Raw genomic sequence first — 18,504 nt, 5'->3', positions numbered from 1 at the left:
AAAATCAGGGCAAAGCACGGCTGTGACACGAACGTATCACTTGAAAGAGGTTCAATCCTCAAACGGGTTCCCGCAGCCGCTAACTTGGTTTCTGCATAGCAGCTCCTGCGTGGGCAGAAGATGGTGAAGGTTCTGGTCCCAGAGCCATCCTGTGAGTTAAGGAAGGTCACTTCACCTTTGTGAGTTTGGCCTTCCCAGCCAAGTGGGCAGAGCGGTTGTGGGGGGCCCTGCGGGTACGGAAGGAGCCTTGTGGGGCTCAGAGGAGGGGGATGACACGCACAGATGGAGGGGCATGCTTGGCAGAGGGCAGGCAGGAGGGCCAGCAAACCACAAGTTAAGAGATGATGAAGACCGGAGAACAGCGGTTGTCAGAATGGCAGGGACATAGCAGCTCCCAGAAGTTTCTGGAAGGCAGCAAGGGTAGAGGCTTTGGGGACACTGCCCCGATTTCTGGGTTGCTGGTGTTATTGACAGAAGTACTGTGTTTTGCTCAGCATTCTCTGATTTGGCACTGATTCCTTTAGGAGAGCAAAAAGTCAGGTGTTTCCCCATAGAGTTCTTCAAACTGAGTTTATTTCTATTATTCACGTTGCCTCCTTCTCTCAGTTGACCGCCTCTGACTTAAGTCATGTTATGTAAGCTCTGACTTGATGGGAGCTTGAAACCATAAAAAGCATCAATAGGGAAATATCTTCAGAATTCTAGAAGCTGTTCTGTCTCTTTCCTGGCGTCTTTTCTTGCATTTCTAATATTAAAATAATATTCAAACCCTGAGGCTTTGGAACCACACATTTCAGGCTCTGAGTCACCAGTGGTGTCCACAAGGCACTTTTTTTGTCAAAAGGGTAAGTGAGGTCTCCCTAAAGGGTACCACAGAACCCCATTGTTCTTGCCACATCAGAGAGCAAGAGCCTCATCTCCCGGGGAGCCCCGGAGCATTAAATAATTCATGGCTCACTCTTGGTTGGCCTGCCCCCTTTCTGCTCAGTATGTGTATGGGTTTGGGATGCTGTAGGTTTTAGTCTGTTTAATCAAACAGTTCCCTCTACCATCCTTCCAGCACATGCTGATAGATGCTTTGTGGCAGGAAGAGCCTCTACACTCACATAACCTGGGATAAACAGAGATGAACAGGTCGCTTCGCTCCTGGACTTCTCAGAACCTTTGCGCGTCTGTTGTGCACCGCGACTGTCTCTGAGAGCAGGCCACGTGGCACTTCCCACACTTCCTTGACTGCACAACCCTGTTTCCAGAGTATCCGCACGCGGAGCACTGCTTTGTTGATCACTGAGCGAAAGCCATCTGTTTGTTTGTTTGTTTTCCAGAGGGCACGAAACACCTGCCTGCTCTGTGGGGGGGCCCCAAGGGCAGAGGGCACCTTTGGGCCTGGAATGCTTCCTTTTGTCGAAAGCATTTGGCAGTTACGGAATCATTGTAGGAAATGCCTCGGTTATGCCAGATTTCTCTGTGGCCTCCTTGCGTCCTGCCTCACAAGGGCAGAACCTGACTGAGGAGAAGTACGGAGGGCAAATCTGGTCCAGAGCTTCCGATTTTAGTTTTGTCCTTTCTGAGAAATTGATTTTGACCAGGTACGGCGAGCATGCAAAGTGCTGCTGTGAATTCATTACCGATCGGCTTAATACTTAAATTCATACGCTGGGTTTTTTTTTTTCTAGTGGAAAAACTGCCCTGATAGAACTTTGAGGTAGACAAAATGAAAAAAGCAAAAAGTCAAAAACCCAACCCCAACCCAACTGTTTCATGTAGTACGCTACATTTTTTTCCATTTTTTTCTTGTAATGACTTTATTGAGATATAATTCACCCCTAATTGAAGGTGGACAATTCCAGGGTTGTTAGTATATCCACACAATTACGCACAGTTTTAGAACATTTTTGTCACCCCCAAAGAGATCCCATGCCCTGTCCCCACTGTTTACTGCAGCCCTAGGCGACCGCTGGTCTGCTTTGTCCATAGATCTGCCGATTCTGGACATTTCGTATAAATAGAACCATACAGTATTTTGTCCTTCTGTGACTAGCTTCTTTCACTTAGTATAATGTTTTCAAGACTCATCTGTGCTGTGGCCTCTGTCAGTACTTAATTCCCTTTGCGTAATGTTATTTACGCATTTGAGTTGTCCATTCGCTGGTTGATGGACATTCTAGCTACTTCCTCGCACCTATGAGTGGTGCTGCTGTGAACACAGGTACAGATTTCCATCTGGACGTATGCTTTCATTTCCTCGGGTGTGTATCTGGGAGTGGACCTCCTGGGTCGTATGGTACATCTGTGTTTAACTGGCCAAGGAAGTATCAGAGTTTCCCGTAGCAGCTACCAGTTCCTCCCCATCTTCGCCAACACCCGTTATTGTCTGTCTTTCTGACGGTGATCCTCCCAGGGGGTCAGGAGTGGAATCTCATTGTGGGTTTGATTCGCATTTCCCCAATGGCTAGTGATGCTGAACATCTTTGCATGTGCCTGTTGGCTGTTTGTGTATCTTCTTGGGAGAAATGTCTACTCAGGCCCTCTGCCCAGTTTTTAATTGAGTTGTCTTTCCGTTGTTGATTTTTAATAGTTTTTTTTTTACATATTCTAGATACAAATCCCTTCTCAGATGTACGATTTACAGAAATGTTCACCAGTTCTGTGGGTTGTCTTTTCACTTTCTATTTTACATGTAGGTCCTTAATCCATTTTTGAGTTAATTTTTATATACAGCAAGGGTATGGGTCCGCCTTCGTTCTTTTGCATGTGGTCACATTGCCTTTTTTTTTTTTTTTTAAGTATTTTAGTTATTCATTTGAGAGAGCAAGAGGCAGTGAGAGAGCACATGCGAGCTGGGAGAGGAGCAGAGGGGAAGGAGAGAGAAAGCAGACCCTTCACTGAGCACAGAGCCCGATGTGGGGCTCAATCCCACAACCCCGAGATCATGACCTGAGCTGAAACCAAGTGTCGGATGCTCAACCCACTGAGCCGCCAAGGTGCCCCAGTGTGTGGTCATGTTCCCACAGAAATGTGCCTTAAAGATCATTCAGCTTCTGTCTTTATGTTTTGGTCTTCACATAACATGATTTTAGACAGTTGGAGGTGGGGCGGGGTTGTTCATTTTTAGGCTGGCTTCTTTTTTAGTCTTTTTTAATCCATACATAATATTCCATTCACTGGATGAACCATAATATTCTCAATCTTCCCTATCATGTTGAACATTTGGCCTTTCCATGTTTGGAAAGCAGACATAGCTGCTGTCAACATTTATATCCACATAGCTCTTTTCCTCTGTAGAATTACTTCCTTAAGAGACAGTCCCCCGAATGGGATTTACTTGTTCACAGGTTATGAGCATTTTTCTAGTTCTTTTTTTTTTTCCACTTTTATTTATTTATCTATCTATCTATCTATCTATCTATCTATTTTTCACTTTTCTAGTTCTTGTTACAGGTTGCTTTTATTGGTTTCTGAAAGGGCCGTAATCGGTTTATAGTGCCGTATCCAATGATACACGAATTTCAGTGCAACTTTGCAAACATTGATGGTACCCTTCTAAAAGTTTTTGCTAACTTACCAGGTGTAAAATGACAATTCTTCAAGATAAATTTCTGTTTCTCTTTTTAAAAATTAACTTGTGTTTTGTAAGATCCAAGTGATATATGTATATCACATGAAAAATCGAAGTCAAAGAGTCTTAGCAGTAGCATGAGCTCCCTTACCCAGCCACTTCGAATCGTTTCAGGTATGTGTTCCTTAGGGTTATAAGTTTGGTGGCTACGACAGAGTCCTGAAAACACAGTGACTTAAAAAGACAGTTTATTTCTCACCCACGTGAATCTCAAAGCAAGTATGACAACTCTGCTCTGTGAGCCAGTCAAGGCCAAGGCTCTTTTCTGCTTTCCCACTATGTCCTTCTAGGGTCTTGCCGTTCCCTGTGTGTTCTGAGCTGTTCTACACTTCATCTGCATTGCAGTAAGTCAGAAGAAGGGCACATTCCTTCCCTCTGAGAGCGTGCCCTAGAAGTTGCTTCTGCACATACCCCAAGGCCACACCTCGTGCAGGGGAGGCTGAGCAGTGGTGCTGTGAGCTGTGCGGATATGTGTGCAACTAAACGTTCTGTGGCTGAATCGGAAGGCGAGGCAGGGCTGGGGCCGACTCTCAGTCTGTGCCACAGCTGTTTCTATGGTCCAGACCTCCACATGTCTGTATAATACGCCTACCCTGTTCCTTCTCAGTTCACCAGTTCTCGACATGACTCTGCAGCGTTTACTCGTGCACCACCTCCCCTCATCTTCCATCCTTCTTCATCACATTTTATCATAATTACAGACAGCACACGTACACATCATCTTTGAGAAGGGGCAGTACGGAATCAGAAATATGGGTCTCCATTTTGAGAAGTGTCAGCCCTTGGGCAGCTCAGGGCAGCAGCTGCTTCCCAGCCTTGGGGCCATAGGTGCTACTGAACCTCTGCCCTGGAGACCCATTTGGGTTATATGTCACTCTGTCCCCACGGTAACCTGTCTTGTGCTTCCTGACCCCCACAAGGGGAAAGAAGAGAAGAGCTGGCTTAGATGCCTACAGAACCTATCTTTCCCTTTTGAAAAGAATAAATCCTTCTTCCTGGACATAACTTTGAGGTTCATAAAACATAGATAACTATATAAAGTCATAAAATGTGGCAAATATAAATAGTAAGAGTTCACAAATTAGAACTGTTGTCAGTTGCTTATGTTGTAATAAGCTCAAGTGAACTCACTAATTATTTACCCCTTTCCTCCCTTCTTCCTGTGGAACTATGTTTGTGTCTTCATGCTTCCATTCCTGCAGATAGTTTAGTGTTTTATTATGGCCACATAAATATCGCTCACAACTGAGCCAAGTATACTATGATTACATTTCCTTTTGGTAGTATACTTTCTGTTTTGCCTGAAGTTAGTGATGTCCTTTTTTTTTTTTTTAATTTGCTTTGTGTTCTTTGAATTTCTGAGTCTTCTCACACCTCCCAGAGGCTCTTTAAAATATATTCCAATTTATCAGATAATGTATCGCTCCTTCTTTTGGCCCTGAAGTTGCTTCCTGGGCCCTCTGTCCTGCACAGGCCTGACCTGGTCACTCTCTAGGCCTCTGCTGCCCATCTGCCATCCTTACAGCTTCCTTCTGTCTTTGTTCTAAGACTGTCCTGACCCTCTTTCCTTTATGGGGTTCTCTGTTTCCTAGATCCCATTTCTATGTCTTTCTTGATTTACCCCTTTGTTTTGCTGGAACACATCCTCCACTATCTCCTAGAAAAGGGTAGGTAGGAAGAACTCTCCTGCTCTCTGTTTAGTTATTCTCTACTCTCCTATCCACTTCCGTCTTCGGGTGTTAGGATTTGGAATTCCAGAAATCTCCTTAGTCATCATAGGTTTTTGTGTTGCTTTCCTGTACATTCGAGGTATTTTTCAAAAGGAAAACGGGGTGGCAGGAACATCTTTACTTTACCATCTGTAAAGTAAAAATGCCATTTCACTTCTTTGGTTCTGAGCTTAGACAAACATTTTTGTGTATTTGCTTACTCTTTTGATTTTCTGCTGGTGTGAATTGTCCATTAATACCTTCAAAGAACAGATTCTTTAACAATTAGCACAAAACACAGAAGTCCTCCTGCTTATTTTTCTCACTTGTCTCCTCTGAGACTCAGATGGTGTTAGTACCCCAGCTGTCACTCGCTCTCATTTTCAGATTGCCTCACGCCTGTGAAGGCTGTGAACATGCTCACCCAGCAGGAGGTCCCTGTCGTTATCTTGGCCAAAGCTGACTTGGAGGGCTCTCTGGATTCCAAAATAGGTAAGTAGCTATTAAAATATAATCAGGATAATATACGCAGCAGGCTTCAGATCCAAATACCAGCCTGTTGCTGTCAACTGGAAGAGCTCACTGCTGAGTCCACGGTCTGGTCTGCCTCTCTGGGAAAATGATAGGCCCCTTCATTCGGCCATTCCCTATTTAAGAGCTACATTTTGAAAGTGAACCCTTGCTAGTGGCTCTTGAGAATAATAAAACATGGCCCACAGATCTGGTCGGTAAAGCTCGTTGGTGAGACTCATACGTATGACATGGAGAACAGTATAACTCAGATGGAATCTGATTTCGGAGCTCATATAATCAACAGCAACGGCAGAGATGGGGATTCTGATCGTAAGTGATGGACCGGACTGTCCAGTTTTGGTGAAGGTTTGAGAAGGTGAACTTGAGCCCTGGAGGGAAGGACATAGCAGTCAAATGGAAGGTGCATTCAGAACTGTGCGTTGGATGTCCTCCGCAGCTTTGCTCACGCCGGGGAGTTCTGAGGTGTTGTCACCCAGCAGAGGCCGGGGGTGAACCGAGGACTGAGAACTAATGACACCAGTCCAAGATCTGCCCTTCGGGTGGCCCCGAGCGCCCTTCTTCCCCAACATTCCCGCTGAAGATCCCAGCCAGTCTCGAAGTGCCAAAAGCCTGCAGAGAAAGTTCCTTCCGCGCTCTCGATTTCCTGGCACCCAAAAGAAATAGCATTTCTTATCGAAATCATGTTTTCTCTCCCGATTCCCAGATCAGTTCTTGACAAAGTGATTTGAAGAAACATCCGAACAGAAAATGGATATTAAGCCATTTTGGTCATTTCCTTCAGACCATTTAAACCTAGAAACGGTGTTGCTTAAGGGAAATAATTCCTTCTGTTATTCTTTTGTATTTTACAGTCAGTAAGATTCGTTAATACAACCAGCCAAGGGACGCCCGGGTGGCTCAGTTGGTTAAGCAGCTGCCTTCGGCTCGGGTCACGATCCCAGCGTCCTGGGATCGAGTCCCACATCAGGCTCCTTGCTCGGCAGGGAGCCTGCTTCTCCCTCTGCCTCTGCCTACCACTCTGTCTGCCTGTGCTCGCTCTCTCTCTCTAACAATAAATAAATTAAAAAAAAAAAAAAGTAGGGGCGCCTGGGTGGCTCAGTGGGTTGAAGCCTCTGCCTTCGGCTCGGGTCATGATCTCGGGGTCCTGGGATCGAGCCCCGCATCGGGCTCTAGGCTCAGCTGGGAGCCTGCTTCCTCCTCTCTCTCTGCTTGCCTCTCTGCCTACTTGTGATCTATCAAGTAAATAAATAAAATCTTAAAAAAAAAAAAAAAAAAACTACAACCAGCCAAGATAAGCAATAAAGGAAGCCGTTCTTGAAGCAGCTTTTTGTGTTTGAGGGTGGGGGATGGGGAGGCACAGTATTTTGAGTCAAATTACTGGCACAATATTGAACATTCTGAAAGAAAAAAATCTGATTTTGTTTTTGGATGTGCATGGAAATTATTTTCACTGTGGTCTTGATTTCCCACACTTACATTATTAACATTTTCTAAGTTATTGCTTCTTGACCTCCAAGAACAAGCAATAGAAATAAAAAAGAGAGAAAGCAGTGTTTTTGCCATCCCACCTGCACATCACAGATAGTTGCCATCCTGCTCAGGCTCGCAGAACCCACACTGTGGTCCACAGCATTCTTTATGTGGCCAAATAAACTTTTTGGCCACGGTGTCTCTGTTCAAACATTTCTCCTGGTTACTCCAAACCATACGCTTTAGGAATGCAGTGAGTGACTCTCTTCCCTTCTGGACCATGAACACTTTTCAGTAATACTCCTGCCATTTGTCTTTACCCCTCCACGTCCTTCAAGTCCACTCCGAACATTTATTTGCCTTGTTAGATGCTTTCTTTTTTTTTTTGGTCCGTCATCTCAGCCGGAACGCCACAGCACTTTCTGCCATACCATGGGGCTTTGCGTCTTGCCAAGGAGCTCTAGAACATGTCTCCCAAACATGAAATCACCCTCGTCGGGCGGTGTTCTGGACACAACACAAACCACAAACACAAGAGGTTGTTCACGGAAATCTGTCTTCGGCACTTTGCGCATTGTCCTTTGTCTTCCTGCTCAGTGGCCACGTGACGTGTTGTGTCTGCAGAGACATCAGCAGTTTTGACAGCTGACCCCGCCACAGGGGTCCTCCACCAGGGGCGATTTTGGCCCCCCACCAAAATGCAGGGGCATTTGGCAAATTTTCAGTCATATTTCAGTCACTTTCGGGGAGTGCTGCTGGCAGAGACCGGGGCGCTGCCCAACATCCTACGGTGCTCAGCACAGCCTCACAACAAAGTCGAGGCCGAGACTGAGAGTCTGCCCCACAGCCCCGACCGCTGACAAGCTGGTTTTGACACAGAGCTGAAGCCGAAGCAGCTGGCCCGGGCCCTCTGGATGATCGATTCGCGTACGTTCAACTCCCATCTCAAGGGCACGTGTGCGTTGAAGAATAAATTTCTATTCGGAATGGATGTACCGTTGCCTTTGGGAACAAAGCACAGTGTGAGGAAGCATGGTTGCCAGCTTTCCACTTTGGGACTGGATTTTTCTAGGGTGCCAGGAAATGCTGGAGCCGCCAGCCCTGCTTCTCAGGAGAGCGCCGCTGTCCTTGGTCCCGGAGGGAATTCAGACAAGACACTTCTCCAGATGCTCGCAATTCACGATTTCGGTGACAAAAAGCCGCCAGCCTCCAATCATCTATTTTAGAACCAGAACTATTTTTTTAAAAAGAGAAACAAAGCACAGGAGAAAGACTGAAAGGCAGTGAAGCCAACATAGTAAACGGGTTGTAGGAGGGTGGGGCGGGTTTCTCCAAGACTGTCCTCCCTTTTCCCAAGGAATGAGCTGCATTTTTAGAACTTCTGTAGCGGAAAGTTAGTCTTCCTTAGGAAGCTAAAGCCGAGTGTCAATGCTGTCCATTATTTTGTGACTTGGGTCTTTGCAAAGAAGGTGTTCTATGTTTCTTCCCCTCTGAATAGGAATTCCGAGCACCAGCCCGGAGGACACCACCTTGGCCCAGACCCTGGGCCTCCCCTACACCGAAGTCATTGAAGCTTTGCCAGATGGCACAGAGAGGTTGAGCAGCTCTGCTGAGGTTGGTTCCCTATGCTCCGGGCCTAACAGCTTCTCAGATCATGACCTTGACCTGGGTTTGTTGAGACCTTTTCCTTCAGGTGCAGATGACAACCTGCCACTTCACTCATCCCCCCCCCCACCCCAATCTTACAGCCTCATTTCATAATCTGTGAAAACAAAACAATATTCTTTTTCAAGATCTAGAAATTTATCAACTCTAAGTCAAGCCCAATCCTAGAATAGTATGGTGATCATAATCACTATATTCTGGGCATCTTCTGCTTAGGGAAAAAAAAAATTCCCTCTTCCAGGAAAACGGATTCCTTGGGAGGGTGATCGAAATTCGCTGTTCTTCCTGGAGATTTCTGTTCTCCCCAGATGACTGACTTGTTTCCACCCAAATTTGAACTCATGGATAGCAAATGAACATGAAGGCTGAATCATGTTTATTTGGGCCAGGTTTCCTCTTGCCAAGGGGTAGATCTGACAGGACCTGACCTCAGCCTTGCTCTTGACCCAGACCAGGAAGTGCGATGGAAGGGGTGGGGTGAGGGGCGAGTGGGAAACAGCAGAGATGGTGCTTCTCCAACCTAAGCACACCCAGAATCAACTGGTGCCTTGCCCCCCCTTGGAGAACCTGATTCAGCAGCCCCGGGTAGAGCCCAGGAACATGCATTTCTAACAGGTTTTCAGGTGCTGCTGCTGATCAAGGATCCACATTTTGAGATTCACTGGCCTAGAACCTTGCTTCTCGAAGTCTGGTCCCTGGACCAGGACCACTGGTATCACTGGTCCCAGCCTGGGTGATCCTGATTCCATCAGGCCTGAAGATCTAGGATTTTCAGGTTTGGGATTATCTAGCTGGAGGGTATTTTATAGATAGATAGATAGAGATAGGTAGATACATAAAAAGATTAAGAGTCTGGCCAGGTTTTTTTCCTTACCCAAGTGACATTTACTGACCTCATGACATAAATGGCCTTCATGACATAAATGGTAGTAAGATGCTCGAAGTTGTTGAACCTTAAACCTTTTTTTTTTAAAGAGAGAGAGAAAAACACAGCAAGAGAGGGAACACAAACAGGTGCAGAAGGGAAGGGAGAAGCAGGCTTCTGGAGGAGCAGGGAGCCCGACGCAGGGTTTGATCCCAGGACCCTGGGATCATGACCTGAGCTGAAGGCAGACGCTTAACAACTGAGCCACCCAGGCACCCTAAACCTTCTTTTAAACTATATTGGAACAGACTCCCTGGAGGTAGAACAGAGCCACACCAAGGTGCCTATAAGGGAGCCCTCGATATCTCTCTTTATGGCCCGTGATCATAAGCTCCTTGTGGGCAGGGGGCAATGGGGCATCTTGATCTCTGTGTCCCCAACGCCTGGCCGAAGCCTGGCACATAGTAGGGACGTAGTCCATCCGCAGTGAACCAATTCCAGGGTCCCCACGGTCCCCACTGGCACTTCATGTCGGCTCAATTCTCAGCATTAGCTTGGCTCTCTGAAATGTGTCGGGGGAAGGGACAATTTCTCTTTTCTACTTTCAGTGTTCTGCTCTGCTCTCTGTAAGATGGGAGCATGTAAATACAAAAGGAGTGGTTCGGGTCCATCCAGCTGTGGCCCTAGTTCAGTTCCCCTACTGGCCTGAATTACTTCTGCTTTAGGATATTGAATTTTCCTTCCTGGATTATTTTTTCCCCCAACAGGGGACTCATCATTAGAAATTCATATCGTGCACTTTTTTGTTGGCAGCTCAGGGCTAAGAGTTGGTGATCCCTGTACTATCTCGGGGCTCAGGTGACAAGCAGAGCCACAGAACCAGGGCCAGTTTGCCCCTGAGACCCAGTGGACACGGTGCCTTGGGGTCACGGTACTTTTAGGGGGTCCCCAAAAAGATGTTAATTTCTTTTAAAATCAGAGGGGGAAAAGTGAATTTTTAGGGTCAAAATCCTGTTCATCTTCCTTCAATACAGTCATAAAACATAACTTTAATACTTCCTAAGGATGGGGCGCCTGGGAGGCTCAATCGGTTAAGTGTCTGCCTTCAGCTCAGGTCACCAACCGGGATTCTGGGATTGAGTCCCTCATCGGGCTCCCTGCTCAGTGGGGAGTCTGCTTCTCTCTCTGCCTCTGCTCACTGCTCCCCCTGCTTGTGCTCTGCATCTCAAATAAATAACTAAAAATCTTCATTTAAAAAAAAACCTGTCCTAGGGATAGGGAGGAAGGGGCCACAGAGGTAAAGGTCCCTAGGGTCATGAAGTCACAACCAGGCTCTGCCCAGACTACACATAAAAGCAGCAGTTTGGGGGGCACGTGGTGGCAGGTGACAGCTTGTCCTTGTGGAAGGGAGCATAGGACCTCTCTCCTTTCCCTTGCAGTTCACAGGCATGAGCCGGCAGGATGCGTTTCTAGCCTTGACTCAGCAAGCCCGGATGAAGAGGGTAGGTGGCGACGTGACAAGCGACAAGCTGAAGGACTGGCTTATCTCGAGACAGCGGTACTGGGGCACACCCATCCCCATGGTCCACTGCCCGGCCTGCGGCCCCGTGCCCGTGCCTCTGCAGGATTTGCCCGTGACCTTGCCCCGCATTACATCTTTCACCCGCAAGGGAGGCTCCCCACTGGCCACGGCTTCAGACTGGGTGAACTGCGCCTGCCCTAGGTAAGGAACGGTGGCACCCCCGGCTGTGGTGGGGCTCGTGGCCCCTGGCACCCCGCTGGAGTTTCAGGCTCTCTGCTCCCTTTTCCTGGCGCTCCCACCAGACTGGAAAGAACACCCTGGGTCTTTCTGTCCACTCGCATCTTTACCAGAAACACCTGCCAACCGATGGAAATCTACACGTTTCCATCATGGCTTGTAAAAGACCACTTTCTTCCATTTCATATTCCAGAGAGCTTCCTGGAAATGAGAGAAAAATGTTTTCTTCTCTCTGCCTTCGTTTTTCCACCTCGTCGCTGAGAACAGCACGCAGCAGAGTGGTAGCTCCAAGACGGGGGGCAGGGGTTTCATTCTTTAGGACACAGGAACATCTTCTCGTTCTGGAAGTAGGATTGCATTTTACTGGTAGCTCACTGGTACTCACGGTCCCCACTAAGTAAACACGTAACCAATCCCAGGTCCAGCACCTTCCTCCTTCCTTCTACGGAGAAGCCATTTTTTTCTCTGCCTTCTAGATCACGATGACAATGTTAAAATAATTGGGTCCTCTGCTGGTTCAGAGCTGAGTTATAAGGCTGGTAATCGGGTAACCCCAGTGCAGTTGAAAGGCCCAGACTGGGGAGTCAGACAATGGATTCATGTCGTGGCGCTCCCCTTTAACAACCCGTGGGAACCTTGGGAAAGTCACGTGACTTCTCTGAGCTTCAGTTTTCTTATCGGAAATTGAAATAACCCCCTCGAAGGGCTGCCCAGAAGACTAGAATTAACACCCACAATCCTGCACAGGGATGGCTAACAAACACCCAGTAAATGGAAGCATTGCCACCATCCTCCCAGGTCCTCACCCAGGTGGTTCTAAGATTTGTGATGGGGCTTGTGGGTGGGAACAGGGAGCTCTGGGCCTTTTCCGGGTAGAATCATGGGCTCCAGGAGAAAATCGCACACCTTTATTAATGAGATGTGACAAAAGGGCTTCCCTGCCAGAGACCCTGGTGGCCTTCAGCACACCAGCTGCAGCAGCCCAGGGCCCCTCTGGTGGGGATAAGGCTTCCACACTGGCTGTGGATTCCTGGAGGGCAGAGCCCAGGCCTCGGTGTTGGTCAAGGCTCCCTGGGTGATTCTGACGAGCATCCGGGACCCACAGTCACGGAACCAGCCTGGCCAGGCAGGGCTGCAGAGCCCAACAGATGTGAAGTCCTTGCTCCTGAGCTCCAAGACCTTGGGCAGATTTCTTAACCTCTCTGCATTTTACTTATCTGCAAAATGGGGACCCGAGTGGCCTCTACCTTGTAATCCCCAGGGATCCTGGGAGATTAAGGAGAGAATAGATAAAGAAGAGATAAAGAGATAAAGGAGAGAGTGCTGGGGAAGCATTTGGCTCAGTGCCTGCACCCACTGTCCCTGTTCTTACCCTTGGAGCTAAGGACGATCATACTGTCGTCACTGTCACCATCATCTATCCCTCCCACTTACCAAGCAGCCTGTGCCGTGTAACCAGCTTTTTAGATTTTATTCATTTATTTGACAGACAGAGATCACAAGTAGGCAGAGAGGCAGGCAGAGAGGAGAGGAAGCAGGCTCCCTGCTGAGCAGAGAGCCCGATGCGGGACTTGATCCCAGGACCCTGAGATCATGATGTGAGCCGAAGGCAGAGGCTTAACCCACTGAGCCACCCAGGCGCCCCGTAACCAGCTTTTAGTGGCAGCAAAAAGATGTCTCTCAGTGGTCCTCAAGTCCCATGTGACCATTACAAAGAAAAGCAGCATGGCAAGTTATAGGCAGACAGACGATACTCCTTTGATCAGTTGGACCCTATATTGTCCTGACTTGTCCACCTGCCCCAATGATGACGGAGAAGAAATAACTTTTTTCTTGTAATTACTTATCCCCAGGAGTGTCTGTTCTCTGGCTGATCACTCTCCACATAAAAGATATGGCTTTAATTTAGAGATGCGCTGTGGGGATCGGTGTCTAATAGCAGCCCTGGGTGGTAGGAAACAGGAGTCCCTCAGGCTCTCTTCCAACATCTGCCCCCCCGGGACCACCACTGTTCCCAGAGGGAGGCCCCTGTGAGTCTCAGGGGCCCCTGCCAGATCTGAGGCTCCTGTGTCTCCGTTCAGCCGCTTCTATTCAATAAGCAGGAGGTGGGGTGAGGTGGCTTTTTCCTTCAGTATGATTCGTAAAGCCAGCTTGAACTGCCTTACAGATGCAAGATATAAATGCAGGCCTTCTTTTATTTTTAAATTAAAAGCAGACCCTTGCCCTTGCTGCAGAATTAGCAGATTCATCGGTTCCTCTTGGGGCTCCTCGTGTCCCTCCTCGGGATCTCCAAGAACCCCCAAGGACTGGGACTGCCAAAAGGGCAGCATTTAGAAGGGTGCTTGGTCCCTCATCCAGGCCTCAGGAGGGAAAGCCTAGAGTCAGAACTGTGTTCTCCAGCTTGTTCCCACTGCCACAAAGAGCCCCTGTCACCTGTGAGCAGCTGCTAGTAGCTGGTTCGATGAGTCCACTGCTGCTCTAGGCCTTGGGGAGTCTTCAAGGGGGCTAGGCCCCTCCTGGGCAAGGCTCGACTAAGGGCACCCTCCTCTTCGGTTCCTAGAAGTTGTAGGTTTTTTTGTACCTAGCTCGTGCCATCCCATGGGCCCATCTCACTGGGCGCGTGCTTCAGAACCGAGGCCCTTTAGAACTGAGGCCCTTGTGGAACCTTCGTCCTCCCCAGGCATCCCCTTCCTGAGAATGAGGGTCACTTGTTCTTTTCAGCCCTTCACACACCAAGGATCTTGCTTCACTTGCTTTCTGGAACAGGAGGGCTCCCTTCACCCTTCTGTATCCTGTCCTCTGGCGGTGGGTGCCTTGGAGGGGAGCTCCTGAATTGTGTTTGACAATTTCTGTAGTATACCTACTTCCACCAAGGGCTAGTTTCAGGCTGCGAACTTGACATCACTTGTCACGGAGTTGGGAACCATTGATTCTTACGGGCTGGTACGGGTTGGCTCCAGCACGCCACGGCCCCCAAGGTGACCTCTCTTCCCAGGGTCCCCCTAGTGGGTTTTGATGTCTGCACCCCCAGCCCTTGCAGAGATAGAGAAAACTCAAGTTCATTCTTCAGCACAACGTCTCCATTTGGTTTTCAGCTTCTCTTCACAATTTGATTGGCTTCATGGGTGTCACAAAGTAGGCACTGGCTGAAAGCGATCTTGACATGCCTGAAATAGAAGTTAACGGGCAAAAGAGACACTCCTGGCTTATCCACTTAGGTTGTTTGATTTTCTACCAGGTAAAATTCAGACAGCTGGAGAATAAGACTTTTCATGGCTAAAGATTTAAATTTTTATTTGTAAATTTCCTTAAAACGTCCTGTACTCAACAATACAAAAGGAGAGCGTCCTCTGAATTACGGATCCATGATGAGGCATTGTTCTTGCGACATGCTAAATGGATACTAAATTGTCATCGCTTTCTCAAAAGCCGGTGGAACACTGCGTTAAAATTTAAAAAGAAACCAGTTGATGAAGTTCCTTTATTTCTTAGGTGCAAGGGGGCCGCCAAAAGAGAGACGGACACGATGGACACGTTTGTTGATTCTGCCTGGTACTACTTCAGATACACCGACCCACAGAATACTCAGAGGTAAAGCCTTGCTGCATCCTTTGAGTGTCTGTCTGTTGTGCAAGGAGCAGACAACAAGACGGAATTATATGTGCGAGAGATTTACCGGGGCAGCATCCACAAGGGTGGGGAGGGGAGGGAATGGGAGTTGGTGGGGGGAGCCCTGAGACCGCCATGCTGTCCCCACACCTGAGAAGCAAGTAGGGGAAGGAGGGAGGATTGGGTTGAAAGAGTCTTGGACCACAGTGCAGCTCTGGGAAAGTCTCAGCCGGGCGATGTGAAGCCCCGAGCAAAGCTTGTCTGATAGAGAGTCCCAAGTCTCGCAGAGTACTTCTGCGCTGGTCCCCTCCCTTTGGGAGAGCAGGGGCTGGTAGGGACACCGAGGACTTCCAAAGGCACAGTAGCTGGGAGCCACTGGTCAACTGTGCCCCTTGAAACAGGCCCTCCAAAGGGAGTGCATCAGATTATTAAATTAGACGCTTCACAGCCAAGCAAATCCCAAGTGCAAGAGATATTAAAAAAAAAAACAAACAAAGAAGGAGGAAAATGCCATTGCCTTAATACCCTTTGTGGCCCTGTGGTGAACTTCATTTATGGGCTTATAAAGATGTAATGCTGTTTACTTAACAGACACAAATGATGGGAGGGAAGGAGGTAGGGCGCGCGAGGGAACGAGGAAGCATTGCCTCTTGTCACATACACGCAGTAATTTCTAAAATTGATAAATCAATAAAGAGTATAACTGCCAGAAGAAACAGTTACAGAATTCCAAGTGGCCAAGGTCGGGGGAGGAGCGGGAGAGATGCTCTTGAAGGCTGGGTCTGGGACCAGTGTAGAAACAACAAAGCTCCCAGCACAATCTGAGTTTTCAGCTTCGGGCAAAGGTAGACAAAGGTAGATAGCAAATGAGGGAAAGACGGCTGTAGGGAGAGAGGGTGAAGAGAATGTGCAAAAGAAAGCAGTCACAGAGCTCAGGAAAACCAAAAAGGCAGCCACGTGCTTCAAAGACCTTGCTAGACCTTGCTCGTTGGCTCCCATCCGTAGGAAAACCATTGCCCCCACACCCCAAAGTCCACGTGTGAAAATGCCCTCCCTTTTCTCTTCAGTGGTTGTAACCGAATACATTTCCCGTGAGATGGACGCTCCTGCCCCTTCCACCCCCGCCAGAGTCCCGCCCTACAGCGCTGTGACACCATGGCCTGCGAAGGCAGGATGCACGGGGTCTGCTGTGGCTCCGAAGAGGGGCCCCTTCTCTGACTGTTCCTTCTAGAAGGGACTGTTGGTGCCTTCTGTTCGGGAACAGCTGCTCAGAATGCCAAGGCAGTCAGGTCCTACCTGTCAGAACGCTTCAGAGGAAAATCCTCTCACAGATGTTGGAGGCTTTAACCATGATGGACTCTGAACCCAGAGAGAGACAGCCTTGAATCTGGGAATGCCATGGAGCCCATCTTTGGCCTCATAAAACGCAGCTGCGAGTTTCGGCACCAGCTCGCGTGCTCCCTTAGCTGGGTTCCCGGGTAAACCGTGGATCCAAGCAATAGCTACTTTCAACGTTGACATGCACCCCACACTTGTTTTCAAGATGAGCACCCCCGCTTGACCTCCCTTTCTTTTCTGTCCCTTGGATTAGTCCTTGGATTTTTCTGAAGAACTATTATTTACAAAGGGGAAAAAAAAATTGTCTTAATGTTACCAGAATTCTGGCCTAGGGACTAGGCCAGACTAGGGACTAGGCCATTAAGATGCAAATGCGGGGCGGTTGGCCACGCCCACCTGCTGCCCAAGCTTGAGGCACAGGGAGCCAGACAAAAAAAATGCCTTGAGGTATAGGGAACAGAATTTACAAATATTTGAGACCACAGAGTACCAATCCTCCAAAGGCAGAGATTTACTTCATGGGATGCTCTCTAGGAAGCACGTTCTGGCCAGTTCTGCTCCCCTCCCCACAGCATGTGCTTGCACACACACACATACACACACACACTTCAGCACACCCACAGACTCCCCCCTCAAGACACCCAGCCAGAGAATAGAAGGCAGTGGTGTTTCCTTTACTCCCCGGCACCCATGAGCACCAGGGAGTCCCAGGAAGCCTTCCTTGTAGGATTTCTGTCACTGACAGTGTCTACTGGTGAGAGGAAGATGTTGGGTAAGTTTGTGTCTCTTACCCTCATTACACTCCTGCATGCAGAGACCGTATTCAGGCCCTTGCTGACTATCTGTATGTCAAGGCTGCTTAGAAAAATAAGGTGGAATTTGTTTTAAAATGAATATTTAGTGGCTGCCGGTTAATCTTGTTTGCAAAGGCTGTTTTGCCCCCTGTTGGTAAGAACTACCCGAATCCCAGTTTGCCTAAGGGCGGGCAAAACTAAAATAGAAATGCAGAGGTTCAAATGCGCATCTTACAGAAATATCCTTTCTCACAGAAATACCTTTTTTATGCTGCCGCGGGGTTTTCCTTTTGTCCTCATTTTACTCGAAAATCACATTTGTTGAATTGTCAGTAACGGCTCCTGAAACAGTTTTTACAAATTCCCTGTGATTTCATGCCCACCTGACTTTTTCCCACTTTATTATATCAGCTTTTCTCTTACTGTATTATTTTAAAAAGACAAATCACTGTTTTTCTCGGACATCATTTGTTTCGGGGCACATGCGAACAGTACTGGGTCTAATTTGCGCTCTTGCGGCAAAGCGGGTTTGTAAACGACGACCCATTTCTCTCTCTCTCTCACTCTCTCGCAGTCCTTTTAACGCAGCGCTGGCGGATTACTGGCTGCCTGTGGATTTGTACATCGGAGGGAAGGAACACGCCGTCATGCATTTGTTCTACGCGAGGTTCTTTAGCCATTTCTGCCACGATCAAAAAATGGTCAAACACAGGTGAGCACTTAATACCGCTTAGCGGAAGAATTCAGTCCCGTGAGCGACAGCTTCGAGCAGGTGTCCGCTCTTACAGAGCAAGGTCAGCACGTGTAGGGGAAGACTTCAGTTTTTCAAGTGTCCTTGAGTGGTCACTGTTTCTACTACTTAATCATAGTTCCAGTGTCTGATAATCGCAGGCTCGCGTGGAATCTTGCCTTCAGCTCTCGTCTGTTTAGCCGAGTTAATTAATTGGGATTTCGACTTCCGGGGCAGAGAGAAGCAGTTTGTAAGGTAGGGCTTCTTACAGCTTCTCACTTGAGGTCATGTTTATCATCTGGCCGTGCTAGACGGGCTCTTTGTCTGAGCTCAGCAGTCCTGCCTTGATAGCTCACTCTGCTAAAAGTAGGTAATGGGGGCACCTGGGTGGCTCCATTGTTAAGTGTCTGTC

The 18,504-nt window shown here is 48.1% G+C and overlaps 1 protein-coding gene across 2 annotated transcripts in view; it reads left to right on the top strand.

Annotated features, from left to right (window-relative positions):
• The window catches only part of LARS2 (leucyl-tRNA synthetase 2, mitochondrial), a 153,236-nt gene that overhangs the window by 94,025 nt on the left and 40,707 nt on the right, over window positions 1–18,504 (top strand). For both annotated transcript variants that reach the window (XM_080805188.1, XM_080805187.1), the window contains 5 exons: window positions 5,716–5,820; window positions 8,831–8,946; window positions 11,302–11,585; window positions 15,114–15,212; window positions 17,937–18,074. In XM_080805188.1, coding sequence (XP_080661314.1) covers window positions 5,716–5,820; window positions 8,831–8,946; window positions 11,302–11,585; window positions 15,114–15,212; window positions 17,937–18,074 — 742 coding nt within the window. The remainder of the gene's footprint in view (window positions 1–5,715; window positions 5,821–8,830; window positions 8,947–11,301; window positions 11,586–15,113; window positions 15,213–17,936; window positions 18,075–18,504) is intronic.

Source organism: Martes martes, assembly GCF_963455335.1.
Source record: "Martes martes genome assembly, chromosome: 1".
Taxonomy (NCBI): domain Eukaryota; kingdom Metazoa; phylum Chordata; class Mammalia; order Carnivora; family Mustelidae; genus Martes; species Martes martes.
The sequence above is the reverse complement of the archived record's forward strand: the minus strand, read 5'-3'. Positions and strand labels throughout refer to the sequence as shown.